This window comes from Leguminivora glycinivorella, chromosome 21 (genome assembly GCF_023078275.1).
Source record: "Leguminivora glycinivorella isolate SPB_JAAS2020 chromosome 21, LegGlyc_1.1, whole genome shotgun sequence".
NCBI classification, from domain to species: domain Eukaryota; kingdom Metazoa; phylum Arthropoda; class Insecta; order Lepidoptera; family Tortricidae; genus Leguminivora; species Leguminivora glycinivorella.
The window spans coordinates 15,345,204-15,357,726 of NC_062991.1; the positions used below are offsets into that span (position 1 = coordinate 15,345,204).

A 12,523-nucleotide genomic window follows, 5' to 3' on the forward strand; every position below is an offset into this window, starting at 1 on the left:
CAGAAGTCCAAAACTAGAAAAATATAGATAGAGACTATAGAGAGCGATTGCGGGCGCCGGTCGGCTCGAGCGCGAGTACTTGCGCCGCCGGCGTACGCGTCTGTGTGCGTGCGCCACGCGCACACACAACTTTACTATACAGGGCCTCTCTGTGGGTTCCGCCCCCGTCAACGCGACGGCGATAAAGACCTAAAAATCTGAATTCGTGCTTGCCTCCTGTATCGTCTTAATCCTTTAATGATTCCGTTAACGTGAAACTTTAAGTAGACAGGTTTTATGAAGACAATTGGCCGGTGAGCCCTACAATTTTAAAATTTGCCGCCCTTTATACATGGTGTATATTCTATGCTGTTTCTTCCTATCCTAATAGTTTCAATATCAAGCATACACTATCACTGCACGTTCGCTGTTTATACGCCGAAAGTTGCAACTCAAGTAAATGAAGTAAACAAAACAAACAACCTACCTTCACCTTCATTGCCGGCCGCGGCCGGCCGGCTAACCGAAACAGAAATATACATGAACTTCGTGTGAAAAAGAGACAGCGAAAGGCGGCTCGTGCGTCGGCGAAAACGTTCGGCTCTGGCGCTCGCTACAGTCGCTATACCTACTCCCGCGCGGCTCGGAACGAAATAATATTGGTTTTAGGAACGCTAAAATTCTGTTCGTTCATTTAAACGTTACTGTAAGGAACTGTTCTTTGAGGGAACGAAATAAGAACCGAAACCGAAATTATTTTGTTCCCACTGAACAAAATTTATAATGAACCGTTCGTTTAGGGAACGATATAAGAACCGTAACCGAAATTATTTTGTTCCCATTGAACAAAATTTATAGGTAACGGTTTAAGAACGATATCAAATGGTATTTGGGAACGGGTTCCGATCCCTGGTCTATAGAACTTCCCATACAATAAAAATTTAACGAACGCTTTAACGGTTTCAGATGGTTTGATGCAACCGGCCCTAAATAATTAAATGTGACGTTATCTGGGTAAAGGGACCTTATTGTCGATGCGACGCTTACGTCCCGCGGCGTTGTATTTGTATACGAGCATCGCTCATACGCCGTAAGCGCAACCCTTTACCCAGATAATGTCTCAAATATCTGACACGCTCTTATGGCTCTAGTGTCACATATTTTTGCGGCCTTCTTTTTATGCGATGTTATTACGGGTGACTGTACATGTGAATTGGTAACTCTAAAGATTGTTAAATCATCGAATTTAACAGCAATTAATATAAGGTACAGCGGGGCAAATCTCGACTGGGGGTGGCAATTATAATGAATCCATTTTTTAACCCCCGACGCAAAAACGACGGGGTGTTATAAGTTTGACGTGTCTGTCTGTCTGTCTGTTTGTCTGTCTGTCTGTGTGTGTCTGTCTGTGGCATCGTAGCTCCCGAACGGATGAATCGATTTCGATTTAGTTTTTTTTATTTGAAAGCTGTGTTAGTCGGGAGTGTTCTTAGCCATGTTTCATGAAAATCGGTCCACTATGTCGCGGTCGGGGGTTTTTTCAAAATTTTAATTTTGTGGTTAGTTCCGTTATTACACTATGATGTTGAGTTCTACATGTATCCATCCACTGAACACGCCTACCGTATAGCATAGCCGGTGGACAGTCTATTTAATGAAAACATCGTAAAACATGGAAAAAATGGACACATTGAATGGTGTTACATTTGCCCTCCAGTCGAGATTTGCCCCGCTCTACCTTACATTTTTTGCAGAATGAAAAAGAAAAGGATGCCAATGTATTCTCATGACGTTGTTCCACTATAGATACCGCTGTCATCAAGATTTCAACGCTTTTCCAAAATAATCCCAATGTTGATCGTAACTAAGGAGAGTAATGCTAACGACACGTCGACATTCCATGACATTGTCAGCATTACGCGCGATTTACGAAGTTCAGGTTTAGAAAACGATTTTGTATACATTTCGTATGCCTAATGATCGAAAACGACGAACGCATACGTCGAATTTCAGAACTTTGACTAGGGGGCGTTAAATACCATGAAGTATACTAATTTAAAGCCATTCAATTTAGGTCGAAAGGGACAGAGATATATAACTGCTATATCGGCTTTAATACTTCATGGTAACTCCCCAGACCCCCATGCATGTGCTTCATTTAGAATAACGAGACAGAAAGTATTCTAAAATTCAAAATAACGATAAATTGTCAAAATACGTAAAACTTACTTCACTCAATGCGTTCAATGACGTACAAAAAGGAGTTTTAAGACGATGTCCTAGACCTGGGTGCGTAGCCGAATGGCACAAACGCTCACGAAACGAAACGCTAGTAGATATCTATCCCTATCGCTCTTGCGTATTGGCGCGACAGAGCCGGATTACGTTTCGTTTTCGTTTGGCGTCGGAGAAATGCCATTCGGCTACGGGGCCTGAACAGTAATTGACAACCATATTAGTACAACTGCAACCGAAAAGAATCAAATTATACTTAATTAGCATCCGAAGATTGATGCGACGCGACGAGGTCATCGCTTTTGCACGTAACCTAGACACAGTAGTAGAGGTATGGCCACTTTTTTATGAGATAGGAGACAAACTAACAAACAGATCGCCAGGTTTGGGGGTGCGTTGCCGGCCATTATGATAGGAGTACAAGAGCGGCACGAAAGTTTATCGCTGACCGTTATTGCGCAGAAGTTAAAAACAGGTCTCTCAGGGGATTTATTTATGTATTTTTTTTTATGAAATAGGCAGCAAACGAGCAGACGAGCCGCCTGATGGTAAGCAGTCATCGTCAGTATTTATTATAAATGGGCTTACTCTTGGCCACAGACTAGCCAAAGTCAAAGACGTGGCCTACGATGGAGTGAGCTCACCCCGAAGATGCCTGTTCACCCTAGATTTGAAGGTTGCCGGGTTATATGAGCTCGGAAATATAGCCGCCGGCAAGATTACAGGGGGCGAAGGGTATGCGTCCCCGAACTCAACTATCCCCTCCACATTTCGCTCAGCGCTATACTTACGTACCGCTACTTGTACAGTCAACCAATTGGAACCCTAGGCCACTGTAGAACGATGTCATACTTGTCATAGTGACGTTGTAAATCAGATTGTAAGAAATCTCATGGTTGTAGAGTGGTAGTTTCCAATTGGTTGACTGTACGCTCTTGAAGTAATTCTTACTTCAAGCAGTACTTTTTCCACTTTTATACCAGTAGCCTGTAGGGCCTGTGTGGTGACGGGTTAAGAATTTCACCACCCCCTTTCTTCCCGTGGGTGTCGTAGAAGGTGACTATGGGATATGGGTTAAATTGTGGCGTAGGCGAGAGGCTGGCAACCTGTCACTGCAATGTCACAGTTTCGTTTTCTTTCAACCCTTTATTTGCCAAGAGTGGCACTGAAGCTTTAGTAGTTTCATGTGTTCTGCCTACCCCTTTATGGGATACAGGTGTGATTGTATGTTATACCAGTAGATAGCCCTGGCAGTAAACTTGTGTCCAAAACGTATTGCATAAGGAATTCATTGCGCAACATAGATGAGAACCTTGCCAGTCGGCCTACGTAATGGTTTGACAACTACTATCTTGTTTTTGATAGACGTATGAATATTTTATAGACAAGAAGTTTCTAAAATCACACCTTTTCCTCTTACAGTTGTTGTTTTTTTTTTATTTTGATGACATTATGGTCAAATAAGTTTTTATGTATTTTCTGGATTATTCACTAGCGAGTCGTCTCGGCTTCGCTACACATTGTTTTGTTACTCGTATACCTATATCTTATACCAAACCTAATTAGTTAAAGTTATGAATACCATGTTTCCACTAACCAAAGGTTGCCTGGAAGAGATCGCTCTTTAGCGATAAGGTCGCCTGTTGTTTACCTCTGTAATAAAATTTATTGTAATGTGTGTGTTCCTATGTACATTTCTGAGGTTCTGCAATATAGTGGATTTGTATTGTATTGTATTGTAAAGTTCTCGTATTTTTCAAACTTCGCCATGTTACAATGTTCTGATTCCACTAATGACTAGCAGGCGTTAATTGCATTAAACTAATTAATAGCAGCTCGTTAAGCAATTAGCGGCCCGAGGCTTGATGTAAACAATGGTTTAATTGCCACTTTCTATATAGTAACGGTTTATTATTTACATTTATGTTTTGTTCTTAGAATTTAAAGAAATCAATAACCTAACCACAAAATCAAAATTAAAAAAAAAACCCCGACATAGTGTACCGATTTTCATGAAACATGGCTAAGAACACTCCCGACTGACTCAGCAGACAGACAAACAGACAGACACGTCAAACTTTTAACACCCCGTCGTGTTTGCGTCGGGGATTAAAAAAAACTGTAAGACTTTTTTTACCTTTTTCACATGCGACTCCTCTGTACCATTACACTAGGGATGCTCATTGGTTCACATAACAACTAAGTGAACTAAGCTAATCGGTGGATAGACAGTCACGTAGCTCGTCTCTGGTGGAAAGGCAACCTAATAAAATCTCTTATTGTCTGTTAGTAATTGGATATTTTATTCGTATTTGGGCCTTTGGGTCTTTTATTTATAGATGGTGACTTAAGATGTTGCTTATATCAAAGTTAAAAAGTTCTATGTCTGACCCCGTCAAATTGTTCTCTGATAATAAATAAAAAAATTGTAATTTTTTTTTCAGAATTTTTCGTCTTCGGTTACCGCGATAGTTACTCATGAAATAAAACTATGGAAACGGATGGATGGATTTAATCCGTTTCCATAGTTTTATTTCAGAATTTTTCGTTACATTTTAGGGGTTGCTACCACATAAGCGGAAATTTCTCAAAAAAAAATACAAACCAAAAAATACAGTGGCAGAGAACATTTTTAGAGGGTGAGGTGAGACATAGAACAAGAAAATTTTGAAAATCGAATTCTAAAAGTCTCAAAGTCTAATGGTGACTAAAAGTTCGGCCACACATGCGCGTTTTCAGAGGGTAGGCGGAGCGTCAGCGGAGCGCCTAGATAGCGCGTAGCGGTGCGCCGGGACGAACGGTGGCGTTGCGCCCAGCGGATTCCGGCGGGAACTAATGAGCGCGGATTGCGAGCGGAGAGCGGAATACGATCGGAATACCAGCTGCGTTCGTCCGGCGCACCGCTAACGCTCCGCTATCAAAAGTATCAAAACGCTTTATGTGTGGCGGAGGCTTAAAAGTGCAACAACCTAGTAACCGTACTGTCATCTGAACTCAGAATTTTGTTTACTCGCACACGCCATGCGATAAATAAATAAATATGGCGATAGTGACTCATATTTATAGCTAGACCAGACAAACTTAGACAATCTTTCGCATGTTTACTTCGTCGAGGATAAACTCAACGATATCCTTTTACGCAATAGCATAACACTAATATTCTTGATAATTGTGTTTACAGCTTCTGTTTAGGTACAGTCAACAACACAGCTGTGAATACATAGTGCCAAAAAGATGTATAACACACCTTAATGTTTTTTTTTATACCACGTCGGTAGCAAACAGGTATACGGTCCGTCTGACGGAAAGCGGTCACCGTAACCTATGGGGTGTCACAGGCGCGTTGCCGACCCATTACACACATTTTTTTTTGAAGAATCCCATATACGAGCAATAAAGTTCTGTATACACACATATTTTTGGCACTTTGTCTGTAATCTGTATTGACAGCCGTGTTGTTGACTGTACTATTAATGTCTGTCTACTTAACGAGCCTTATATGACTTGCCACTATACTATGTTACGTCATAAGCGCATAAGTTGCTATGTAAACAAGATTGCAACTAATCGGTGTACTGTCGCGTTCAGGTGATATCTGAACACGATTTTCGCTCCTATAATTACTATATTAGCCGTGTTCGAATGTTTTTGGTCGTGTGTGTATATATATGAATTATGTCGTGCGTATCTTACAGGGACCTAAAAAACTTTTAAGAGGACCGCGAAAACTGGCGTCTACTCCACCGTCAAGACTGTCAAGAGGCCTACCTATAGCATGGCCATTAAGTGTACTTAGAACTGTGAGATCTTGAAGACAGAACGGTTGCCAGATTGTAACGGTTTAGCGCCATACAAGCTCAATTATGATGATGATGGATTTTGATTACGCTTTACGCGAGTGGATAAAGTAACAAAAACATTTAAATGGACGCTAATATGGACAAAAACTTACTGTCGCTGAAATAAGGAAACTGTTTTTGTACAACTCGCCCTTGCCCATTTTTTATTATTTTTATTTACTTCAAACTATTTGGTTAGCGTGATCGAATTAGTTAAAAGCTTAGTACTAAAACGTGACTAGTTGATAACTTGATATAACTAACGTTTAGTTAGAAAAGGTATTATGTATGTTATGTTGTCCCTATAGACATATATTCCGCGTCGGTACTAGAGAGCGCGACGTATGACTCGTATGAGTCAGGCGTCAGGCGTCAAGGGAAATCAAGGTATAACTCGTTTCAAATAGAAAATATATATCTAGTTTATATTGTTAGATATATATATTGTACAGATCATGTTAATGTTTAGTGTGAAATCGAGACAGTATTTCAAGATCTTGATAATATTTATGATAAATCTTTTTAAATATACCTAATTAACGCCGAACGGTAACGGACTGTCAGTTAAAAGTAAATAGAAAATGATAGTCAATGACCCCTTAACAGTTTTAACAGGAACCAAACCAACCTAATTAAATACGATATGTCACAGTGAAACAGTTAAAAATAGTACAGAAAACGGAATTTATGACAATGTTATACGTGTATTCTACAATATTATAGTGTGTGTACTGGTAGTACAGAATAATTGTTGCACTTTTAATAGGGTGCTTCATAAACTCGCATTACTGAATTTCGCCAAAATTCTATCTCAAAATAAACGGTAAATATTTACGTATGTAAGTAGCAATCTATTATTATGTACTTTATGTATCTGATATAGGATCCGGGGTCGTCCGATAAGCCAGCGTGTGTCATTTTTGTGTTGCCGATGTTCCTATTCATATTGCGAGTCCAATCTTATGCTTATAAAATGAAAAATACATTTTTTTATGAGTTTAGCTCTCCATTTATCAATGAAACCAAAAAGAACGCTAAAAATTAAAATCGTAATTATTTTTTATAGGTTTTTCTACCACTCGTGTACAGTTAGCTGTAGATAAAGGTGACCACTTGCTTAAGACGATACGGGTCCATTCTCCATACAAACGCTCTCGATTATTTCCTCCCTCGTTTTCGACGATAGAGATTTTTTCAACACATATTATTACAATTTTTATCTGTGTCGGATCGTTTTGATTTTTTTGATATTCTTATTTTTAAAGACGCTAGAGCCCATCAAAATTTCCAAAAACGGCTTTATTGATTATGGCGCAAAAAAAGGTGTGGTATTCAAAATTGGTAACAATTAGCCAAAAAAACACAGGTCCGACACAGATTATTTCATTGTTATTCAGATTCTCAAATTTCATTACGACTGATTACGTTTTGAAGGAGGAAACAGTCGAGAGCGGAACTTCGATTTTAGAGATTTTTTTCGCAATATCTTTTAACTGAGTTGTTCTGTAGGGACAATTTTTTTTTCGATATTTCTAGTTGTAAACACTAGTATATTTAACTAAAATTCCCAAATTGAAAGGGGGGCTCCTTTCTATTTCAGCATTTTCGCTCCTGTAGCGTCTTAATTTTGTGTTTATATGCAAAACTGCAAAGCGAATGGTATTGCTAATTTTCCAATTGAATGATAGAGATGTAAAGAAACATACTAAAAGATTACCATTGTGCCTGTCAGTTATCCGTAAAAAAAAATAGAGTGCTTGTCAGGCTGATTAGTCTATCTGTAGGCGTTTTTAAACCAAGTACCAAGTAGTTTGGGGGAGGGCCAGTAGGCTTGGTAAGGTTCGAGGTTCGACTCACAATAAGCCAAACTTGATATATCAATAATGTTTATTGAGTGCAGTGCAATGTAACCATATAAACCATTCCACAATCACACTCAATCCCAACGCCACCAGAGGCCAAGTTATGCTGGTGATCTGGTTAAGATAAAATGTTTTGATTTAGGTAGCCAGTAAATAGATCGATATACTGCGATAGTGGTTGGTCATATGACGGCTGTTATCAGAGATAGTGCATGTGTTTGCCAGGTTGACAGGTCATAGACACAGTTATAAATCTAGATAGGAATGCAAATATGTGTACAGCAGTCTCGCTAATCTGGTATTATCCCTATAATCTAGAAGGATTTAACATGGGCGTGCTTTTGTCTTTAAGATATAATAAAAAGTAAGAGGCAACAAAATGGAAAGGTCCACCAGGAGAGCGGCGCGAAGGTCGACCAAACAGACGGCGGGCCGACGATGTAACCCAGGCCGCAAGGAAACAGTGGATGACGTTAGCCCTAGATAGGGACACTTGGAAAGAGATGGAGGAGGCCTTCACCCAATGAGGGGTTCAACAAAAGGAAAGCAGATGTATACAGACAAGAATATACATGTAAAATATTTGGTGAATAAATGGCTTTTTTATTTTTTTTAGGTAAGGTCAATACAGGTAAGTGTGTCATAAGGTGAAGTGTGTTCGGCCTTCACATTTGGCACAGCCTGTTTAAACCAATTATCAGTGTTAATGAGAGTTCATACGTTTAAAACTAATCGTGAGTAGCGAGTAGCAAAAGTTTGAACTCGCAAAACCACCTGTGACAATGAGTAAAACAGTCAAACATGATGGCCAGACACACTTGACTTATCCGTATTAACCTTACAGGGGAAAATTTGAACTATTCCAAATATTTTGCTTATTTTGCACTGTTAGCTTGACTGCCATTGGCACTCTATTGAATAATGTAAAAACTGTAGAACATGGAAAAAGTTGAAAGTACTATATTATATCTTATATAAACACAGGGTAATCAATCCAAAACGCACAGTATGAAGTCGGAAACTATGAGATAGCGACATCTGTTCTTAGGAAACATAGCTTTGATTTGAATGACATTCAAACTTTTTTAAATCTCTCATACATAGCCGGGAATCGAACCTGCTCAAAGTCATGTAAACTAACAAGAACATCCATACTAATATTATAAATGGGAAAGTGTGTGTGTCTGTTTGTTTTTCTTTTACGGCAAAACGGAGAGACGAATTGTCGTGAATTTTTAAGTGGAGATATTTGAAGGGGTGGAGAGTGACATAGGCTGCTTTTTGTCTCATTCTGACCCCCCACTTCCCTATAATGGGGGGTGGAAGTTTGTATGGATCATTCCACAATTTTCGAATTTAACGTGAGTGAACCCGCAGGTAAATGAGCATTAAAAGACTAACGCAACTTTAACCTGATGTAAACTTAGTGTTTTGCACATTTTGGTTACAAAACCTAGCCATAAACTTCCAGAGGCAACAGGTACTTTTCCAAAACATTCATTGTTCTCCACATAGTACAAACATCCTTGTTTTGGTCACATGTATACCGCTACAAGCATGTGTCAATAGGAAGTATGCATGAACGTTGATAATTTTAATTTCACTTGAAGGACATACTATTTTTTTTTTACAGACGAATCAATTTATAGATTTATTCATATTCATATTACAATATTCATTTCAATTTTTATTATAATTTAAATTAAACACAATTAATAACATACTAATTGGTCTTTCAATATTGGTTATTGATGTTACAAATGGTTTTAAAGTTCACGTTTGTGGAATGAAAACAATGCTGATGATTTTATTGTATTATAGCATTTCGTCACTACTTTGAATCTCATGCTTCTCCTCAAAGTTAAAACGCAGTAAGTCTATATGCATTCTATACATACTTACTACAATTTTATTTTCATTGACAGAAGAAGATACAAGTTTTTTTTAAAGTAGTGACGATTTCTTTCCTTACACAGCACATGCTGACTTAAAACTTGAACTTAAAAACCACTTGTAACATCAATAACCAATATTGAAAGACCAATTAGTATGTTCTTCAAGTAAAATTAAAATTATCAACTTTCATGCATACTTCCTAAGGGTTTGTAAGGAAACAATAAAATCACATAATTTACCTATCCTTATGAGTTTCCACACTAAATTTTAGTTGGCAATTGGCAATTTTCTATTGATTCTTAACAAAATCATCCTTACAGATCCTCACATCTTTGATGGTAATAGTCTAAAAATATAATTTTCACATGGTAACTACTAACTACCTACCATACTACTAATATAATAACTGATAGCTAATAGAATGTATAAAATGGCAAAAGCTTATAAACCTGTATTTTTTAAATGTATGAGTATGAATATATGAATCAGATATTTGGCCATATCAATCATTGTTCAGATAAAGATCACAGTCCTACCAAGCCCCATAAGATGTTGATAGTTATCATGTATCTGATGTATCAATATTTTCATTGGTTAATAATTTACACTGCTATAATAAAGACCCTTAGGCAAAAATAAAGATTTAATCATTGAGTGTGGTAGAAAACATGAAATTGCATTTAGTCAAAATAGCCCCCTGTAACTTACTAAAAATAAATCCCTATAATTGGTATGTTTTTAAACTAGTATTTGATAGAAAGACCAGATATTTTAATGCATTGTGCAGTTTTTTTATTTAATTTAAAAAACAATATTTGTGCATACTTTTATTAACCATTATTATAATTTTCTGTATAATAGTATGGAAAAATATATCTCAAAATAATTAACAGACCAGAAGCCAGTAATAAATAATACTCATGATGACAAAATAGGACACTTGATATTTCAATTGTAACACTGCCAGAACATGCCAGCAACTAATAAACTGTCATATCAATCTATATTGGTTAGAAACATACTCTTGACCCCATTTCATCAAGGTCAACCTATAAGGCCTGTCTCTCTCATGTAAGGAGAAAACAGGTTTCAAAAAGGCTGCATTACTCATACTTTGTTTTTAAATCATCTACCCACATTAATTTAAAACAATTAACCTAACCCAGTATGATAATGCATTTAGAATACAATGAACTGCTTTACAATAACTCTCACTCGGTTTCTCAAGCGGCAGTTTGACACAGTTTCAAAGTCGTAAGTGGAGATTTAGAAAAAAAAATGAGTGTAACCCACGAAAGTTTAATGGCCCCTGTACACACATGGCCAACGGTTCCACCAGCCCTTTGTGAAACCCCTTGGCCAAGATAAGAGCCGCTGTTTACACATTGGCGAACCAATCACTTGGCATTGGCTCTTCATGAAAGATGGACGTGGAATGAAAAAATCTAGGAAATTCTTGGTCATAGACGTTGTCAGAAAAAAAATATTAAAAAATAATAACCCCGTAGTAAAATTAAATTATTTGCAATATTAACAATTTTTTGAATATTCTGATAAGAACATTTATCTTTTTTAGGAAATACATTAAACATTTGCAAGGTTATTTTATTTCCTAAAATCTACACTATTATTGGCATAGATAAACTTATTATTTTCGTAAATATATCACTACTGTCCTCTCTGACGGCTGACGACCAACTGAATGAAGCGCCAACGTGTAAACGCAGTTGGCCATTGGCGCCAAGATCCTTTGATGTGTGGACAAAAAACCGACACGAATCGGTTGGCCGGCAAGCGCAAGCGCCAACTGCCAACTTACGGCCAAGTAGCCCTCTACACACATGGCCAAGGGGGTTGGTGGAACTGTTGGCCATGTGTGTACAGCGGCCATTATGATAATAACCGACCAATCGTTTGCGTTGATTCATTCACGCCCTCGCAATTAAAATCACATTGACAGCTGTACAGATAAACCTTGAAAACGCTATACAACAACATACACTATACCCATACGTACACATGGTACCGAAAACATTTCTATATTTTAACAAATCCTACCTTCTGCGCTCTGGTTCAGCGATGAGGGCACTGCGGTCGAGGACAGCTCCTTCTTCTGACCATGTTTAGGCGGATCAGAGTCTGAATCGTCGAAAACAAGCGTCCTGACCGATTGCGAACATCGTCGATCCATTGGCACTCACAACACAACCACACACAAATGCACTAATTTCCCCATTTATCACGACGATATGGTCACGCGACACGTTTAAGCGGCACCATCGGAGTTGCGAACATAAAATAAGCGAAACAAATATCGCTATATTGCACACAGTTGCAAATATAATTCGCGTTCTATGCCATCATAAATAACGCGACATGGCTTCTCGTATCACCAATCGAAAAATGACACTTTTGAAGGGTTAGCTTGTGTTGCCATAATAAACAATAATTTCCCTATTATTTGAATAATATTATCAAAATATTATATTGTATAAATTCGTTTCATTGTAGGTAAATTATTAGGTAGAAGCTCAAAATTAGAAACCTACAAGAATTTATAATAAATTTAATAAAATGTTGGTTGAGACATTATTTAAAATCGGATATAGCTTATTTTTCCAATACCGGCCACATTATTGAGATTGACATGTTTTTGACCAATAGCGAGACATTTATGTAACTGGGATTGCCAACTCAAATTTGAAAAACAAT

General features: G+C 37.9%; 1 protein-coding gene across 4 annotated transcripts in view; it reads right to left on the bottom strand.

Annotated features, from left to right (window-relative positions):
• LOC125237444 (microtubule-associated serine/threonine-protein kinase 3) overlaps positions 1-12,198 on the bottom strand; it is a 129,185-nt gene extending 116,987 nt beyond the window's left edge. For all 4 annotated transcript variants that reach the window (XM_048144513.1, XM_048144515.1, XM_048144514.1 and 1 more), the window contains exon 1: positions 11,870-12,198. In XM_048144513.1, coding sequence (XP_048000470.1) covers positions 11,870-12,002 — 133 coding nt within the window. In that variant the 5' untranslated portion in view covers positions 12,003-12,198. The remainder of the gene's footprint in view (positions 1-11,869) is intronic.
• Positions 12,199-12,523: the final 325 nt, after the last annotated feature.